Source organism: Prionailurus viverrinus, chromosome B1, assembly GCF_022837055.1.
Source record: "Prionailurus viverrinus isolate Anna chromosome B1, UM_Priviv_1.0, whole genome shotgun sequence".
In the NCBI taxonomy this organism is placed as follows: Eukaryota; Metazoa; Chordata; class Mammalia; order Carnivora; family Felidae; genus Prionailurus; species Prionailurus viverrinus.
In genome coordinates this window covers 173,821,906-173,839,203 of record NC_062564.1, presented here as the reverse complement: position 1 = coordinate 173,839,203, position 17,298 = coordinate 173,821,906, and the positions used below count along the sequence as shown (strand labels likewise).

Below are 17,298 nucleotides of genomic sequence, written 5' to 3'. Positions count from 1 at the left end.
CCCCATTTCCAAAACAGTGGGGATTAGGCTTGAACATATGAATTTGGGGGGACACAAACATTCAGTCCATAGCACAATGGAATAGACCTCTGTACTAACAGAGCTCCAAGATGTATTATGCAGCGTAAAAAGAAAGTCACAGTATGGCACTTGTAGAAAGTCTATCTAAAATAACACATGCACCCACATCCCTAAAGAAGATCTAGAAAGATACACATATAACTACAACAATGTTTGTGACCAGGGGTGGAAAAGGTTGTGATAAGGTGGAGGAGAACCTCAGAATTTTGTAGAGTGATTAAAGGGGACTCCAGTGTTATTTGTAATAATTAAATATTTTAATAATGAAAATGTATTAATGGATGACTTATGTAACAACATTTTTAAAAATCAAAACAAGAAGCAAAAGAAAATTGCTTCTGATCAGGGAGTTAGGGAATAGGACCCTGCCAATGACTTCAAGTATAGAACACACAAATTATTTTTCAATAGAAGAGCCAGAAATATGAGTGAAGGCATCTACATGCTTTGGATTTCTTCATCATCAATATTGCTATAAGGTTCTAAGACAAATTTGATGACCATGTAAATTTCTTTTTCCTTTCCTCAGAGAAGCCCAACCCAAATGCGTAGTTTGTAAAGGCTGTGATGATGTAAACAGAAAAATTTGTCATTTCCATCCCATTGGAGAAGGACTCCAAAAACTTTCTCAGCCAGATAGTCTCTGTAATCTTCCTACTAAACCCAAACAGCTCTGAGATACGTAATGGCCAAAGAAGCAATTTCAAAAACTTCTGGAGGGAAACACCACACAAATGAACGAGTCTGTGGTTCAGAGTTATTAGCTTGATGCCCAAATGCATATCATACTTGCAAGAGGCAGTTTACAATCTGCTCTTCTTGACAAGTGTAGCACAAGGGGATTTAAATCCCTGCATTTGCAATTTCTGTCTCTCTCCAAATTTATGGCAAAATTGTAGACACGAATAATGTGTCAGGGTTGAATGAATTGAGGTCTCTGCTCTCCTCCTACAGCTCCATTTCATTCAAAGGAGAGTAATAAATGGAAAGTAAAGCAAAGTCTCAGTAGATAACGAATCCGAGTCCTAATGACCTTCCTGAACTACAAAATGGATTTGTAACTTATTTGGCATTGCCCAGACTATTTGGTGCCTGTAGTGAGGTGTGAAAACATTTGGGCCATTTTGGGCCACAACTCTGCATTTTAAGCATTTCCTCAATGATTCATGAAGGGTCAGAACTACCTTTCCCTGGCAAGGTAAAAATCTATCAATGGTAATGAAAGACTCGTTTCCATCCTGCCCTGTACACTACCTTGATGAGGTTGTGATTGATTATTAAGGAGTCTTGATCTGTTCTGCAGCCCCTGGGACCATAGCATGACCATTTATATAAGATATGGGTGTTATAAGTTAATGCCTGCTATGCCATACCTCTCTTTCTTTTAAAACCACTTGGTCTTTGGCAAGGATTATAAAGACTCACATTTACTCTAGCGAGGTCATGTGCAGAATAACATATTTGCTTGCTGAACAGTACCCAGTCTGCCACTTGGCTGGTCATCTCTATCTGGATTTGCTGCAAATACAGCAGTTGGTCAGTCATTGCTAGGTCATTGATACCTAATGAGAATAATATATGTCAAATGGTCTGAAATTAGTTGGCTGAAAAAATGAAAGACTTGTTGATTTTTAAAAGCAGGAATAAAGTCCTCCATGTTTTGCATCCAAATATTGCCTTTTTGTCTCTTTGAGGTAATCATGTTTTTTCTTTCCAGGGCTAAAATGGAAACAAGTCATGAGGTAAAGAGAACATCTATTGATTTTTATGAACCTATACTGTTCGTTCATTCAGTCATCAGCCATTCATATATCTGTACTAGGTCCGCAACATCTATTGTGTGTGTTCAATTTGAAATTCACTTTGCCCTTCTCTCATCCAAAATAATGTAAATCAGTTTGAGCAAAGAAATCCGGTTGGTATATTCATGGTTTCTGCGAACACCCTACTCTATGCTAATGACAGCCAAATTTCTACCTTGAACCCTGACATCACTCCTAAATTCCAACCAGAGTCAACTTCCTACCAGACATCTGTACATCAGTATTTCGTATCCCACTAAACTTAATCTGAATATGTCCAAATTAAATTCATAATCTTTCCTTCTCCTCCTACATTCTCTGTTGGATGCAGTGTTACTTCTGCCAGAAGCCTAGCTGTCACCCTAGGCTGCTGCTTCTCTTTACTGTCAACACCTAGTTGCCAAGTGCTATTGCTTACTTTTTTGTGTATCTTCCTCCATCCTATTGCCCCTGTCTTTTTTTCTTTTTTTTTTAGAGAGAGAGAGCATGCACACTAGTGGGGAAGAGAGGCAGAGGGACATAGAGAGAAAATCTTAAGCAGGCTCCACACTGAGTGTGGAGCTCAGCATAGGGCTTGATCCCATAGTCCTGGGAATATGACCTGAGCAGAAATCAAGAGTCAGATGTTTGGCGGGCGCGTGCACCATCTGCTAGGGTGGTCGTTTTCCAGACTCTAATTTTTTGAGTAACGGCGCCATCTTATCCTGGGCATTTGTTCATTGAAAATCTGTGGCTCAGAACAGATTTACTGGTCGGCTCTGTCTGTTGTTCGTCTTTTGGTTACCTGTTGGCCATCATTTGAACTACACCTGGATGTGCAGATCTCAAATTCATGCCATTTACCACGGGGATCTCTGGTTTTGAGCTACTGACGCAGCCTTTCGTTCAGAGAATTGGGTTGAATTGAGCTAATTACCGTTCAGACCCTCAAAATAAAAAAATACTTGACCTTAAAAAAAAAGTCAGATATTCAACCAACTGAGCCACCCAGGCATCCCTCCATTGCCCCAGTCTTGTTTCACTTTTTTCTTATCTGTTCTATGAACTAGTGTAATAGATATTGAAGGGTAGCAGAATATGCCACCCCAGTATATGACTGTAGGAGATCAGGATGTGCTACTCCAAAATATGCTGCTTTGGTATGTTGATCACTTTGAGCTGTAGGCACTTGAAAAACAGCAAATGCAGGAAGAAGTTTTTCTGAACTCCCCTTATCTTCCTAAAGACAGATCCCCAAAAAGAAACTCAGTTGTCATAAATCCCTTCCCCTGGAGTTTCAACAATCAGAGAAGATTGACTCTTATTACAGGACACAAGACTAGAAGTAACACCACATCCAAATGGACTTCGGAACAACCTGTCATACCTCATCTGTTCTTCTCAGTGCCCACTTATCTTTCCTAAAAATCATTTACTTTTCCCTGAGAGGCCTACATCTCCATCCCCTTTCCCTATTAAGATGGTATATAAGCCTGAATTCTAAGCCACTTCTCTGAGTTGCTCATTTTCCCCTGGGTATCTCTAATATTACGTGAGGTTACAAGTTAATAAACATCTGTTTGTTTTTCTCTTGTTAATGTGATTTTTACTATTAGAGTCTCAGTGAAGAACTCAGAAGGGTAGAGGGAAAATGATTTCTCCTCTTCCACAACACCAGCCTGATGTCAGGACAGGCCCCAGGCCCCCTCCATTAAGATGGTGTCAGCACAGACTCTCTGAGAGTGCAAATCTGGTTACTCCCCTGATCAAAACCTTCACTGGCTGGCCTCAGCATTCCTTTACAGTCTGGTCCTACATTTTCCATCACCTTCATCAGTTCCTCATCAACTCAAGGATGAAACTCACAGAGATTCTTGCTGGCTGCCCCCAGCACCATGCTCCCTCTCACCTCTATGTAGTAGCAATTGAACATATGCAGCTACCACCATGCATTGGCTAGATAGAGCCCATGAAGGACCTTCATGGATTGAAGTATTGAACAATATTGATGACATCATAGAACAACACATTCCAAAATCAATACAGTATCATTAGCACAAATGAAAATGTGCTTTAGGGGCACCTGAGTGGCTCTGTCAGTTAAGCATCTGACTTCAGCTTAGGTCATGATCTCGTGGTTCATGGGTTAGAGCCCTGCATTAGGCTCTCTGCTGTCAGGGCAGAGCCTACTTCAGATCCTCTGTCCCCCTCTCTCTCTGCCCCTCCCCTATGCTCACTCTCTCTCTCAAAATTAAACATTTTTAAAAATGTGCTGTAATGGAATTTATTTATTTATGTTGAAATGTTTATTTATTTATTTTGAGAGAGAGAGAAAGAGAAAATTCCAAACAGGCTCTGCACTGTCAGCACAGAGACCGACATGGGGCTCACACTCACAAACCATGACATCATGACCTGAGCCAAAAATCAAGAGTCCGCCTCTTAACCCACTGAGCCACCCAGGCATCCCTGGAATTTATTATCTTTGACTGGACTTTTTTTTCCTCTCATTTTTTTTTTAATTTAAATTTTAGTTAACATATGGTGCAATATTGGTTTCAGGAGTAGAATTCAGTGATTCATCACATACAACACCCAGTGCTCATCCCAACAAGTGCCCTTCTTAATACCCATCACCCATCTGGCCCATCTCCCACCCATCAACCCCTAGTTTGCTGTCTGTCATTAAGAGTCTCTTGTTTCTGTTTCCCTCTCTTCTCTTCCCCCACCTTCCCATATGTTCATCTGTTTTGTTTCTTAAATTTGACTGAATTGTTTTTTAAATTTGGCTATAGTATAACTGCAAAAGTGGGATGAAATTCCATAAAATCTTCCAGTGTCTCAATCTTCTCTTACTGCAATGATTCAAAAACTGGTATTTAGGGATAATCAGAAATTTTAAAAAAGGGTTTTCCTGAGAAGTGTGTTTAACCATTAATAAGCCTTCCCCACCTCCCCCTTTTGTAAACTGTAGGGACTTCCCAAACCTTTTAGCTAGTTATTACGGACTGGAATGCTCCAAAAGGTGGATTTAAAGTGCAGTCTTTCTCCAGGTTGAACAGGGAAACCTGGTTTTAGAGTACCGGTTAACAGCAACCTGCAGTCGTGCTCCTCTGATTGCAATCTGCCTTCCCTCTATTCCAATATCCTTTGCTGTAATAAATCATTCTTTCAGTTGTGCAGTAGCATGTAAGGGCTGCCTGCTTAATCTTTAATTGGTTAAGCAGTTACAAGCTCAAATTATATAGTGTGAAAAATATCACAATAGATCACAGTATTGTCAATTTCCCCCGAAGAACTCTGGCATTCTCAAGCTTAACAAAGCCCATCTCTGTCACACATTAATTATTGCAATGCCCTTGAAACCGAGAGTAGCATAGTTATTGCTATTTGCAAAGAGAGCATCCTTCTGTGTCCTGCATGTCAGCCCGCGTGTGTGTGTGCGTGTGTGTGTGCGCGTGTGTGTGTGTGTTTGAAGGACACATAGATCTTGAATTAGGGCCTCCCTTTCTGTACATCATTGCTCAAGTGCCTTTATATGGGTTCCTTCCACCCTGGCCAACTTACCTTTTAAGACTCAGATTACATCCCCTCCCCTAGGAAGTCTTCCCTCACTTCTGTCTTCCTCCTTCATTTAGGTGCTCCTTGTCTGGGCTCCCATAACACTTGTTCCAGGAGTCCACAAACACTTATCAGGTAATTTCCATATCAGGCATCTAGCTTGGTACTGGAAATTCAAAGATGGATAAAACCAGTTTCTCAAGGAGTAAGCCCCAGCCCAGGCCTTTCCAAACTGTCTGGGTCACCTGTCTCTGCTATGGGACTATGCCTGGTATAAGGTAACTGTTGTATTAATAAACGGATCAATAATTAAAAGACCTCCACTTCAGCAATATGTTAATAATCAAAAGCCTTAATGTGTAAGGTACTCCAATTAAATTTTACTGTAAACTGGTAATAAAAATTAAGTCTTGGTGCTGAGATGGTGGGGGAGGTTCTACACTGCTCAAGTATTGTGGTGGTATTAATTAAACAGGAAGGAAAGATGGAGTCTCAAACACTGGCTTGTTTCAGGCATAGGTAAGTCAACCTGGGTCCCAGGGCTTATACAATTGGTCCTCAAGAGAGGCAGGACAATGTCCTCTCGCCTCCTTCTCTGACCTCCCTTTTGCTCCCCCATCACCATCCGTCCCATCGAAATGAGCACAGTCTCTAGAATATGGCCTATGTGATTTCTGTCTCTGATGAAATTTCTTGCACTAAAACATGCCATTGAAAAAGATCGTTTTGCTCACGTTAATCTAATTGTTCTGTAAAAAAGCAACGATTACTGAATAATGGAGAACTTTTCTTCTAGTATTAGTCTGTTATTTAGATAGCTAGAATAAAATAGACAAATTTTTAAAATACTTTTTTTCCTGCTGAATTTTTCACTCTGAATAAAGCATAAAATAAAGAAAATCTCGCTATGATGTAATTATTAAGCACTGTTGGTTTGTTTTGATATCATGGAACTTTGTTAGGATAAATTGTTTAAAAAATAAAACCTATATCATCCGTTTGCCAAAATAAGCGGGGGAATAGAGATGATATCCTGTCTCTGTGTAGCAAATTTCAAGTAGGAAAATGTGTTTGAACCCAGTAAGCAGAAAGAAACTTTCCAGGGACTCGATTCACAGCCTTTCTTCATCCATGTGTAGGTGTTTGTGCATTGTAATTACTATCTTTCACCACAGGGGATCTTGAGATGAGTTAAAAGATTTTAACGCCGATAAGTAATCTATTAAACAATTATTTGTTGAGCCTTTTTTTCTGTTTTTTTCTTTGTTCATTTGTTTTGTTCATTAAATTTCCGCATATGAGTGAAATCATATGGTATTTCTCTTAGCATTACACTCTCTAGATTGATCCGTGTTGTTAGAAATGGCAAGATCTCATGCTTTTTTTTTCAAAAAAATTTTTAACATTTATTTATTATTGAGAGACACAGAGATGAGCAGGGGAGGGGTAGAGAGAGGGGAGACACAGAATCTGAAGTTGGCTCCAGGCTCTGAGCTGTCAGCACAGAACCCAACGTGGGGCTCAAACTCATGAACTGTGAGATCATGACCTGAGCCGAAGTCAGTCGCCCAACCGAGCCACCCAGGTGCCCCTGTTGAGCCTATTTTATGAGCATCTAGAACCCAAAGCTTCAATCTGTGCAAGTCTTCTCACAACCACCAAATAATCCAGTTCTGCAAAGGTACTTTGATACATGGGTAGACACAAGAGAAGTATTGCTGCATAGCAATACTTGTGGTAGAGTATTGTTTGTAGCCTCCAAGCATTGTTGGAACACAGAGATTCATGATACAAAACCCCCATTAGAAGTGCTTATGAAAGGCATTTGTATTGGATAATATTTTTCCCAAGAAAAAGAAACTTCCCTTCCCTACATAGAGAGTCCAAGATTAAGATGCAACAGAGGGTTAAGAGCATGGAGTTTGAAACCTAGACCACCTGGGTTCAAATCTCAACTCTGCCACTTAATAGCTATGTGACCTTGAGTGAGTTACTTAACCTCTCTGCCTTAATTTTTACACCTGTAAATTGGGGTGATTGATAATAGTCCTTACCTACTGATTCAAAACTGGTATTTAGGGATAATTGGGAAGGGGAAAAAAAAGGATTTTCCTGGAAACTGTGTTTAACCATTAATAAATCTTTTTTTTACATTTTTAAAAAAATTATAGGGACATCACAAACATTTAATTTGTGATTGTGCATTGAAATGCTCCAAAAGGGAGATATAAGGTGCAGCTGTGAGTGGTATGATATAAAACCAATTAACTAATAAGTACCAAGTGTTTAAAATAGTGCCTGGCACATAATTAGTGCTACAGTCGCTCCCACTTATCCGGGTTTCACTCTCCTCGGTCTCAGTTACCGGTGGTCTGGAGGGCAGATGATCCTCCTGATGAATCGCCACAAGGTCAGAAGTAGCCTAAAACTGCATCACAAGGCCTAATTCATTCATCTCCCTTCATCTCATCAAGGAGGCATTTTTTTTTAAATTTTTTTTTTCAACGTTTATTTATTTTTGGGACAGAGAGAGACAGAGCATGAATGGGGGAGGGGCAGAGAGAAAGGGAGACACAGAATCTGAAACAGGCTCCAGGCTCTGAGCCATCAGCCCAGAGCCTGATGCGGGGCTCGAACTCCCGGACCGCGAGATCGTGACCTGGCTGAAGTTGGACACTTAACCGACTGCGCCACCCAGGCGCCCCTTTTTTTTTTTTTAATTTTTTTTTTCAACGTTTATTTATTTTTGGGACAGAGAGAGACAGAGCATGAATGGGGGAGGGGCAGAGAGAGAGGGAGACACAGAATCGGAAACAGGCTCCAGGCTCTGAGCCATCAGCCCAGAGCCTGACGCGGGGCAAGGAGGCATTTTATCATCTCACACCACCACAAGAAGAAAGGTGAGTACAGTAAGCTATTTCAAGAGAGGGACCACGTTCTTATAACTTTTCTTATAGTACATTGTTATAATTGTTCTCTCAGGATTATTGTTAACCTCCTACTGTGCCTAGTTTATTAATTAAACTCTAGGTGTATATGTGTAGAAAGAACATAGTGTACATAGAGTTCGGTACTATCCGTGGTTTCAGGCATTCACTGAGGATCTCAGAACATGTCCCCCACGGACAAGGGGAGACTACTGAACCATTGTTAATACCCTCCCCAACTCCTACCCCAACATTTGGCCCTTTTGGCAATGATCGTATGAGCTATGACTGCCCTAAAGCAACTGAAAAAATAGAGCAGGTATATATATATATATATCTATATATATATATATATATCTTTTAGTGTGAGTAAAGGAAGTCTCTCCCCAAATGCACATGGCTAGAAGTTAGACTTGGAAGTGGAAAATAATCACTTTGAGAACCCCACCCCATACGCTTCCTTAGAGCAAACCACTTCCTGTCCCAACATTATTTTCATGTAAGGGGAAAATAAACATTTAAAGACAGCTAGAAAGAATCAAGGCTCCATATAAGGATACAAACTGATGCCTGTCATTACCAGATGCCAAATCCCAGAAAGGACTATCTCTGAAACAAGTGTTTAAACTAAACAGAGCAAATTGTCAGTTGGGGGAGGGGAGGAGTGAAGGTTTTTTTAAGTCACTATTTTCTACTAAGCATTTCAGAGAGAGAGAGAGAGGAGAGACAGAGAAGGAGGCTCTGGTTTGTACTAAAAAGGAATTAAAATAAAAAGCAGACTCCAGTTCCCTGGGCAAACGAGCCCTTGTCTTAATCTCAGTTCTGTCACTGACAAGCTCTGTGATGTGAACTTGGGTGAAACCCTCAGCCTCCAGAGCTTTGGTTTTCCTCAGCTGTAAAATGGAGGAGTTAACCAGATGATCTATAAGATTTCCTACAGCTCAGACATCCTATGACTTTACTAAATAAAATAGATGTTAGATGTTATATTCAGCAGGCAACAGAAGCCAAGTCTGGAAACTTAAGCAGGAAAAGGATATTTTACAAAGATATTATTGGTAGCTCACAGAATCAAAGGGAAGGCTAGAGAACCAGACTCAGAACCAAGGCAGTTTGATGGGAGTTCGGGGTGTGTTGGGGAGTTTATAAGCAGGAATGTCTCAACTCTGCTGCTGGAATGAATAAGCTCCAGTCATTTTTTTTCTCACCCATACATCATTGCACCTATAAACCAAAGTCCTGATCAAGAAGGTCAAATTGGTCTAGCTCTGGCCACATGTCATCCATTGGCTGATTAGCAAGAAACTTTGATTAACAGTCCTATCAAGACATTGTTCCGTGGGTCAAAGGTAATTCCCTAAAAGGAAATTGGCATACGGTTATGAAAGAAATATAATGCCTACTGTGTGGCTCTTCATTACAGATGTGCCTGCTTTTGTAATATCACACACTGATACCACTCTTCTGTGTGAAAATAGATGTGCTATTTTTACAGTCCGTCTGAAAATAGACATAATTTTGGAGAGAGATAATGATGCTGTGACAACTTTGTGGAGACCCATCATGAAAGTTTCGGCACTGAGACATGCTTAAAGAATAGCCTTAGCACGCCTCAAGAGATTGTTCTGGGGGAAAAACCAAGCCTGTGTTTTATTTTTAAACACATCTCCCTGCACATCTCCTTGGAATTGAGGAGAAACATTCACAGAGGCACCTGACGGTTTTCTTCTTCTTCCTCTTCCATGCTTATGGAACCCTGTTTGGATTCTGATGGTCAATTCCTCCCCCCTCCTTAAGAACCACTCAAATCATGATCCTGCTATACTAGCCACAAAAGTGGCTGGGTACAAAAGCATATTTTATATACTTCAGTCTAGGACTGAATCCACATATTGTTCCTGAGATCACAGGCAAATTGGTGAGCTTCTCAGGCCTCAGTTCCTTAGGGACAATGACACCTGTCTCCAGGAATCATTGTAAGGAAGAAGTGAGACTATCTGTGGCATGTGCCTGACATACAGAGGGGCTCAGTAAATTGTTCTTTATCCAAAAAATATGTACTAAGAACTTTCTGTAAGCCAAATATCATGCCAGCTTCCAGGAATATTATGGTGAGCAGAATCAGTCTAGAAAGGGAGATAGACATTAATTGATAACCATGAAAATAATTGTAAAAAGCAGATATTGAAAGGGTTATGAAGGCTGAGAAAGTATATACTTGGGAAATTCCCCCTCTCCAGAAAGATCAGAAAAAAACTATCTTCAATGCTGCTTAAAGCCACCTTCTTGAAAAGCCTACCCTGCTTACCCCCAGCTGGAAATGATTCTACTGGCCTGTGAATTCTCAGCAGGAAGCATGGAGCCTGTAGATGACATTTATCTTACCCTATCTTACCCTTGTGTCTAGCATTATAACTAGGAGTAGTGTACCCTGTCTCCTCTACTAGAGTATAGATTCTTTGCAGGCAGACACCAGGCCATCCACATGTTTGAATGCTTCACAATATCTATTAAAGTCTATTATTTCAATAAATAAGTGAAATTAGCTTTCAGGAAGCTGCCACAATTTAACAGAATTTGAAGCTTAATTTATGCCTTTTGTAAGCCAAGTTCCCATTGATTTCCAAGTCATTTGTCTGAACATAATAGGCAATGTTCAAGGAAACAATAATTTGGCCTATTAGAAATCATATAGTATCTATCCCTCAAGGAGTGTGATATCCCTCAGCTCCTGCTGAATAGTCCCAGACCTGATCTTGACCTGTTAATCAAGTTTACAGGGACAATAAAAAGTGAGACCAGTAGAATTCCATTTTCCAAATCTTCAAAACCTAAATGCTATGATTAGAATCTCAGCTTGTGATCTAGAAAAACAAAGGAGAGAAGAGGAGGGGAGAGGTGGGGAGGGGAGAAGAGGGGATGGGAGAGAGGGAGAGGATACCAAAAAACCCTCTGTATGTTGAATCATTCATTCCTGTTAGTTTGCTTAATATTAAACCTGACCCTGCCATTAAAATCGAGAAATCTTCTCAGAAAAGCAATTTTAACCATATAATTAATGATGCCAGGAGATTAAATTCCACCTGAATTCTGGAAAGGTATTTTTATATTTTTCAATGTTCAAAATTGTCTATATGTGCTCTTATTGTAATTAATAACTATAACTACTCTTGACATCAGTGATAGCCATAAATAATATGAACGCTGAAAGAATCAGAAGAAACATTTTGCTACTATGTTTCAATATTCAAGTTTCACTTAGTATGTCACTTAAAGTCATTTGATTTTGGTATCTTTGAATTTTTTAAAGCATCCTCAGTGCCAAAAGGAGACAACATTTATAAATCCAAACAAATACATTAACAAACAACCCAGGCCCTCTTAAGTAATTTGCCAAATAGAAACAATCCCTCTGTATAGGAAAACCCATCAAATCGGAATCTGCAATGTGGGCTAATGAGAGAAAGGATTTTTATCCTTGACCTTGGTTTCTGGTTCCTTTCAATATCAAAGTCTTGAGGCCACTGTAGTTGTATAATGATAGATAAACAAGGAGAGGAAGCATTCCGTTGCTGTTTTTATGGGTGTCATCAGCTTGTTTTCCATGACTCATGATGGCTTCCTGAAAAAAACTCTGGTTTCTTTGATCTCGTGGGCCAAATGACTGCTCTTGAGCCAGTTTTCATCAGCCAGTGACCATTCCTACTGTTCCCATTGTGCATTCTCAGCTGGACCCATATATTTACTAGATAACTCATTCCTGCAATAAAATTATGAGTATTCTTCAAAAGGATTTAGTCCAAATGGTCCGGAGGAATTCAGAGGGATATTCTGAAGATAAAGAGAAAAAAAGACAAATATTATTCATGCAAGAATGTTATTATCCGAAAAGAATTAGTGGAGAATAATTTTTAAGCCATTTATTAAAACTGTGTCTTATAAGGACACCAAAAATCTTCTCAATATCACTGATTAAGAGCTCTTTCTAATCCTGTGGTAGACAATGGAGCCTCCATTATAAACCTAGGAAGACAGTGTGGCTAGTGGTAACAAACGTCTCAGCCTAGGACCCAGGAAAGTAGGGTCTCCTCAAGCCTCTGTCACCACAGTATGTTTGGGTTGTTGTCCTCTTCTATAAAATAAAGTGTAAGTGTTCACGCAAGTTTCTTTTAAAGAAACACAGAAGTTGGGACTTAATCATTCATTCAACAAATACTTATTGAACATGTATCATATACTAGGCAGCATTTCCGTTAAATGAGCTGTCTCTCCATTATTCTCCCTGAGTCCCCTATGAATGATTACCTGTATCATGTTATTGGCACTCAATCTGATTTCTCCACTGACTGCATGTTACTTTGCCAATGAGCAGCAGAATTCTTGGCATACAGTAGGCGCTCAAAAAGTATTTGGTGAATGAAAGGGGATCTCTTCATATGAAAGGCTGAACATCCCAGAACGAGGACCAGGATGAGAGATATCAAGCATAATATTTCATTAAAGCAATCACATGATTACATTAAAGTCTACCTAGCAATTTCTAAGCCAACAGCAGACTCTGATTCCACTAAGACCCAAACACTAAGACCTGCTTCTCTCTAGTCCTGAACACAAATATATACTTGGCATTCAGTTTCCAGTTTGACATTTTGGGCCATTTACAGTCTATCCCTTCAGTTGCCTCTCTAGATCTGCACTCCACTTCTTTCCCACCCTACTGTTACCCTCGAGGCCAGTCTATATGAACTACCTCAGTCCAGCTCCATTGTCCTCTAGCTCTGATTGGGTTTGACCAATGGTAAGTACTAGCACATCGGGGAAAGAGAGAACAGCCAAACTGAGATATTTATTCTCTCTTCAGGGCAATTGCAGGCTGTTGTGTCACTTGGCCAAAAGTCACAGTCCTTATCAGGCAGCCCTCCCCATATATATATTGTGTGTGTGTGTGTGTGTGTGTATGTCTGTGCCTGTGCCTATCTTTCTGGGTTCCTTGCCCCTTTAGTCTTAGGGATAGTAGCAGTGCCCTACTGTTAACTAGTTTTAGGGTGCTGCACTCTCTTTTTGGGTTTTCCCACATCTCAGCTTAATAGACCCTTTATTAAACTCACCTCAAATGATTCAGTTTGAGTATACTATTGGTTTCCTGCTAGAATCTTGACTAATTACCCAAGTGTCATAAAGAATAAATGATCTAGTAATGCACACACACACACACACACACACACACACACATTGGACTATTACTCAACTATAAGGAGAATGAAATCTTGCCATTTACAATGACATGGATGGACCTAGAGAGTAATAATTTGCTTATTATATTAAGCAAAATAAGTCAGTAGAGAAAGACAAATGCCCTATGATTTCACTCATATGTGAAATTTAAGGAACAAAGCAAACAAACACAGGGAAAAAAGAAAAGAGAGGAAAACCGAGAAACAGACTCTTAACTATAGAGAACAAACATGGTTACCAGAGGGGAGGGGGAGGTGGGTTGGGGATGGTGAAATAAGTGATGGGGATTAAGGAGTGCATTTGTTATAATGAGCACAGGTGTTGTATGGAGGTGTTGAATCACTAAATTCTACACCTGAAACAAACAAACAAACAAACAAACAAAGTCTAGATTATTTATTCTTATCACCACCAAGGACAATTAAAGGATACTAATAAATGCTAGTGTTTTCCTCTTCCCTGTTATAATTTTTATATCCCCTACCACAGCTATCAATAGTGCCTTAACATAACAGCTACTTAATAAATATTTGTTGAATAAATGAAAAATAATTCTAAGAGGGGTGCCTGGGTGGTTCAGTCAGTTTAGCGTCAGACTCTTGATCTCAGTTCAGGTCTTGATCTCAGGGTCGTGAGTTCAAGTCCGCGTTGGATTCCATGCTGGATGTGGAGCCTACTTAAAAAATATACAGTGAAACCTTGGTTTGGGAGCATAATTCATTCCGGAAACATGTTTATAATGCAAGGCACTTGTATATCAAAGCAAATTTCAAGAACCATTGGCTCAGTAATCACGTGATGTTCAGCATCATGTACTACTTGTATTACAAGACATCGCTCATTTATCAAGCGTTTATCAAGTTAAAATTTATTAGAAATGTTTGCTTGTCTTGAGGAACACTCACAGACAAGTTATTCACAATCCAAGGTTTTACTGTATATACATTTCAAAGGCACTTCTGACCATAGTTTGGGATTCAAGCACATGAAAATCAATGTACATTACATTTATTATCAGATCCTATATTGAGGGAAGTTTTTAATTTCAGTAATTGAGGATCAGTGGGTAGTCTGGCTTTATAAATTTACATTCTCTCTTTTCTCATGTTCTGACTAAAGAACGATTGGCCTCCTGGAATTATGTATGATCCAACCTTAGGAAACAGCCAAGGGATGATCTGACATCTCAGGGGCACATGCTGTTTAATAGACTAAGAGATTAGTTTATTGGTCCTTCCTAGGCCTTGGAGAAAACAGTGATTTTATTTCATGCCATCTAGTTCATATGAAGTACTTTTGCAAGTTCATCACCTTCTGTCTCCTACACCCAGATAGAAATGAAGTTTGAGGTAAACTGCATCTCCTTGGATCTTTCATGTTTATAACGAATAAAGACAAATCATCAGTAAAGCCCAGTCTTCACTCACCGTGTATATTGATCTTGCAGATGCATCGTGGAAGTAACTTCTAGTTCTGGTATTGGAGGAAGCACTTTCTTGACCGGAGTCAAGGACAGTCTCTGCTTGGTCCCTATTTTTTAAGAAGGAAAGCTGTTCTGGTCTGTATGCAGTCAATAGCAATGCAAAAACAGATACGACATTTTCCAATGTACTAAGAGAACCATGCCCTCCATCTAGCAAGGATATTGGTAGTTTCCATCACTTGCTAGATTTCCTGTCTACAACTGTGACACCTTTAACCCATTTCTCTCAACTCTGTTTCTTTCATTTCTCCTCCCCACCCACACTTCCTGAGCACGAGACCTGCAGCATAGTTAAAGGGGGAGCAAAGTAGAGAAAAACATTCTTAGCGTTCAATGCCAAGTAGAAAGAAAAAAACTTTAGTTGGAAACTGACTACAAACATTTCCTTCTTTGCATTTTTTAAAACAGGTCCCTAAGAAGAATATCAAGGACATCTCTGATTTCAGGGACAATTTTAGCAAGAAGCCAAGTTACAAATCAGATGAATTCTAATCTGTCCTCCTTTTCTAGGACTATGTGACATCAAGTCCTTCTAATATTATCTTCAGCTGACTTCAAGGTAGGAGGTGAAATTTCAGACCCATGGCATATGGTCTTTCTTTCTTTCAAGACCCCACTGGGATCTGGGGTCTTGCTTTTCTGGTTTTTATATTGAAACTTGAGTTTTACATAATACATGTAGTTTTTGCTTCACAGATGTCTCTTCTTTTTATACAAAGCCCTGGACATGAATGGAAATGAGGTGACCTATAATTTAAAGAGAAGTTTGAGCAGCTGCTTCTTAAGAAGACAAATCAAAAAGGAAGATTTAAGTGTAATCAAGAATATGATGCTTATCAAAGGAAATTTTTTTAAATTTTTTAAAATTTCCATATGCATCAAAAAAAAAAAAAAAAAAAGAATACGAGGCTTCTTATCCATGAAGATGATTAAACACTGGTATAGGTTACCGAAATAGAAATACTGTGAAACCATCTGTCAGAATTATACTCTTTTAATTAGAAAAAAATTTAATAAGACTGATTTTTGTATTTAATTTTCTGAATAAAGAATACAGTCACATGATTAAAATTTTATAAACTAGGGAGGGATATTAGGCAAAATGTCTTCCTCTTTACCCCATTTCCTACAGACAACCACTTTTTACCACATCACGTACATAATTCTTTCCCTTCTTTCCTTCCTCTGCCACAGGCAACCAAAGATTTTAGGGTTTTTTTGTAAATAGATGATATAGATACATATACATAGATTTATATGTTCATATGTGTGTATATGTTATTTTTATCTTTATGTAAATGATAGCATACTATACACACGTATGTATATGTAATGATCTATCTCAGAGATCTTTCCCCATAAATTCTTCCACATTCTTTTTTACAACTTTCTGGTATTCCATAGTATGGATGTATCATCAAAGCACCTTCCTGTCAGATTGTGTCTAATCTGGTATTGTAAACACACTAGCAATAAACATTGTATATATGTCATTTCTCTCCTATATTAGTAATCCATAGGAGAAATCCCTAGAAATAGAATTGCTGGCTCAAAGGGCTTGTACATTTGTAACATTGATAGTTATTGCCAAATTACGTATCACAGCAGTTGTAGCACGTTAGCCTCTTGGTTTACCTTAGTAAAGTATAAGAGTGCAGAGCACCTACTGCCTCTGGCCCCAGAGGGTGATGTCAAACTTCTGGATTTTTACCAATCTGGTAGATTAAAATGGCATTTCAGTGTAGCTTAATTTTCATTTCCACCTGAATGTAAGCTCAACAGAGATCTTTGTTTGGTTCACTGCTGTGTCTCCTATACCCAGAAGGCCAACATTATTGGCACATAGTAGACATCAAAATAAAAAAATTAAAAAAAAAAAGTCTTTTGAAAGAATTTATTCTGAATGAGGCCAAACAACTTTTCATACATTTAAGAGCCATTTGTAGCTCCTTTTCTATAAACAGTCCATTTTTATCCTTTACTCATTTGCCTACTGGTTTATGGTCTTTTCTCCATTAATTATTAGAACTTTCTTATTTACCAGGAAAAATTGCTTATCGTATGTGATGAACTGCAAATAACTTTTCCCTAACGGTTTTTACTGTGTTCATTCTTGTAGTCAAATTTATCAGTCTTTTAACTGAATTTTGTGCCATGGATCGAAAGCACTACTTTGTGGTTATAAATGGATTCTACTGTTGTTTCTCCTATTACTTTTATGGTTTCATGT

The 17,298-nt window shown here is 39.0% G+C and overlaps 1 protein-coding gene across 3 annotated transcripts in view; it reads right to left on the bottom strand.

Moving 5' to 3' along the window:
• Positions 1-8,183: 8,183 nt before the first annotated feature.
• The window catches only part of TMEM156 (transmembrane protein 156), a 55,949-nt gene continuing 46,834 nt past the window's right edge, over positions 8,184-17,298 (bottom strand). For all 3 annotated transcript variants that reach the window (XM_047855735.1, XM_047855733.1, XM_047855734.1), the window contains 2 exons: positions 15,013-15,115; positions 8,184-12,181 (listed from right to left, as the gene is read on the bottom strand). In XM_047855735.1, the coding sequence (XP_047711691.1) occupies positions 12,122-12,181; positions 15,013-15,115 (163 nt within the window). In that variant the 3' untranslated portion in view covers positions 8,184-12,121. The remainder of the gene's footprint in view (positions 12,182-15,012; positions 15,116-17,298) is intronic.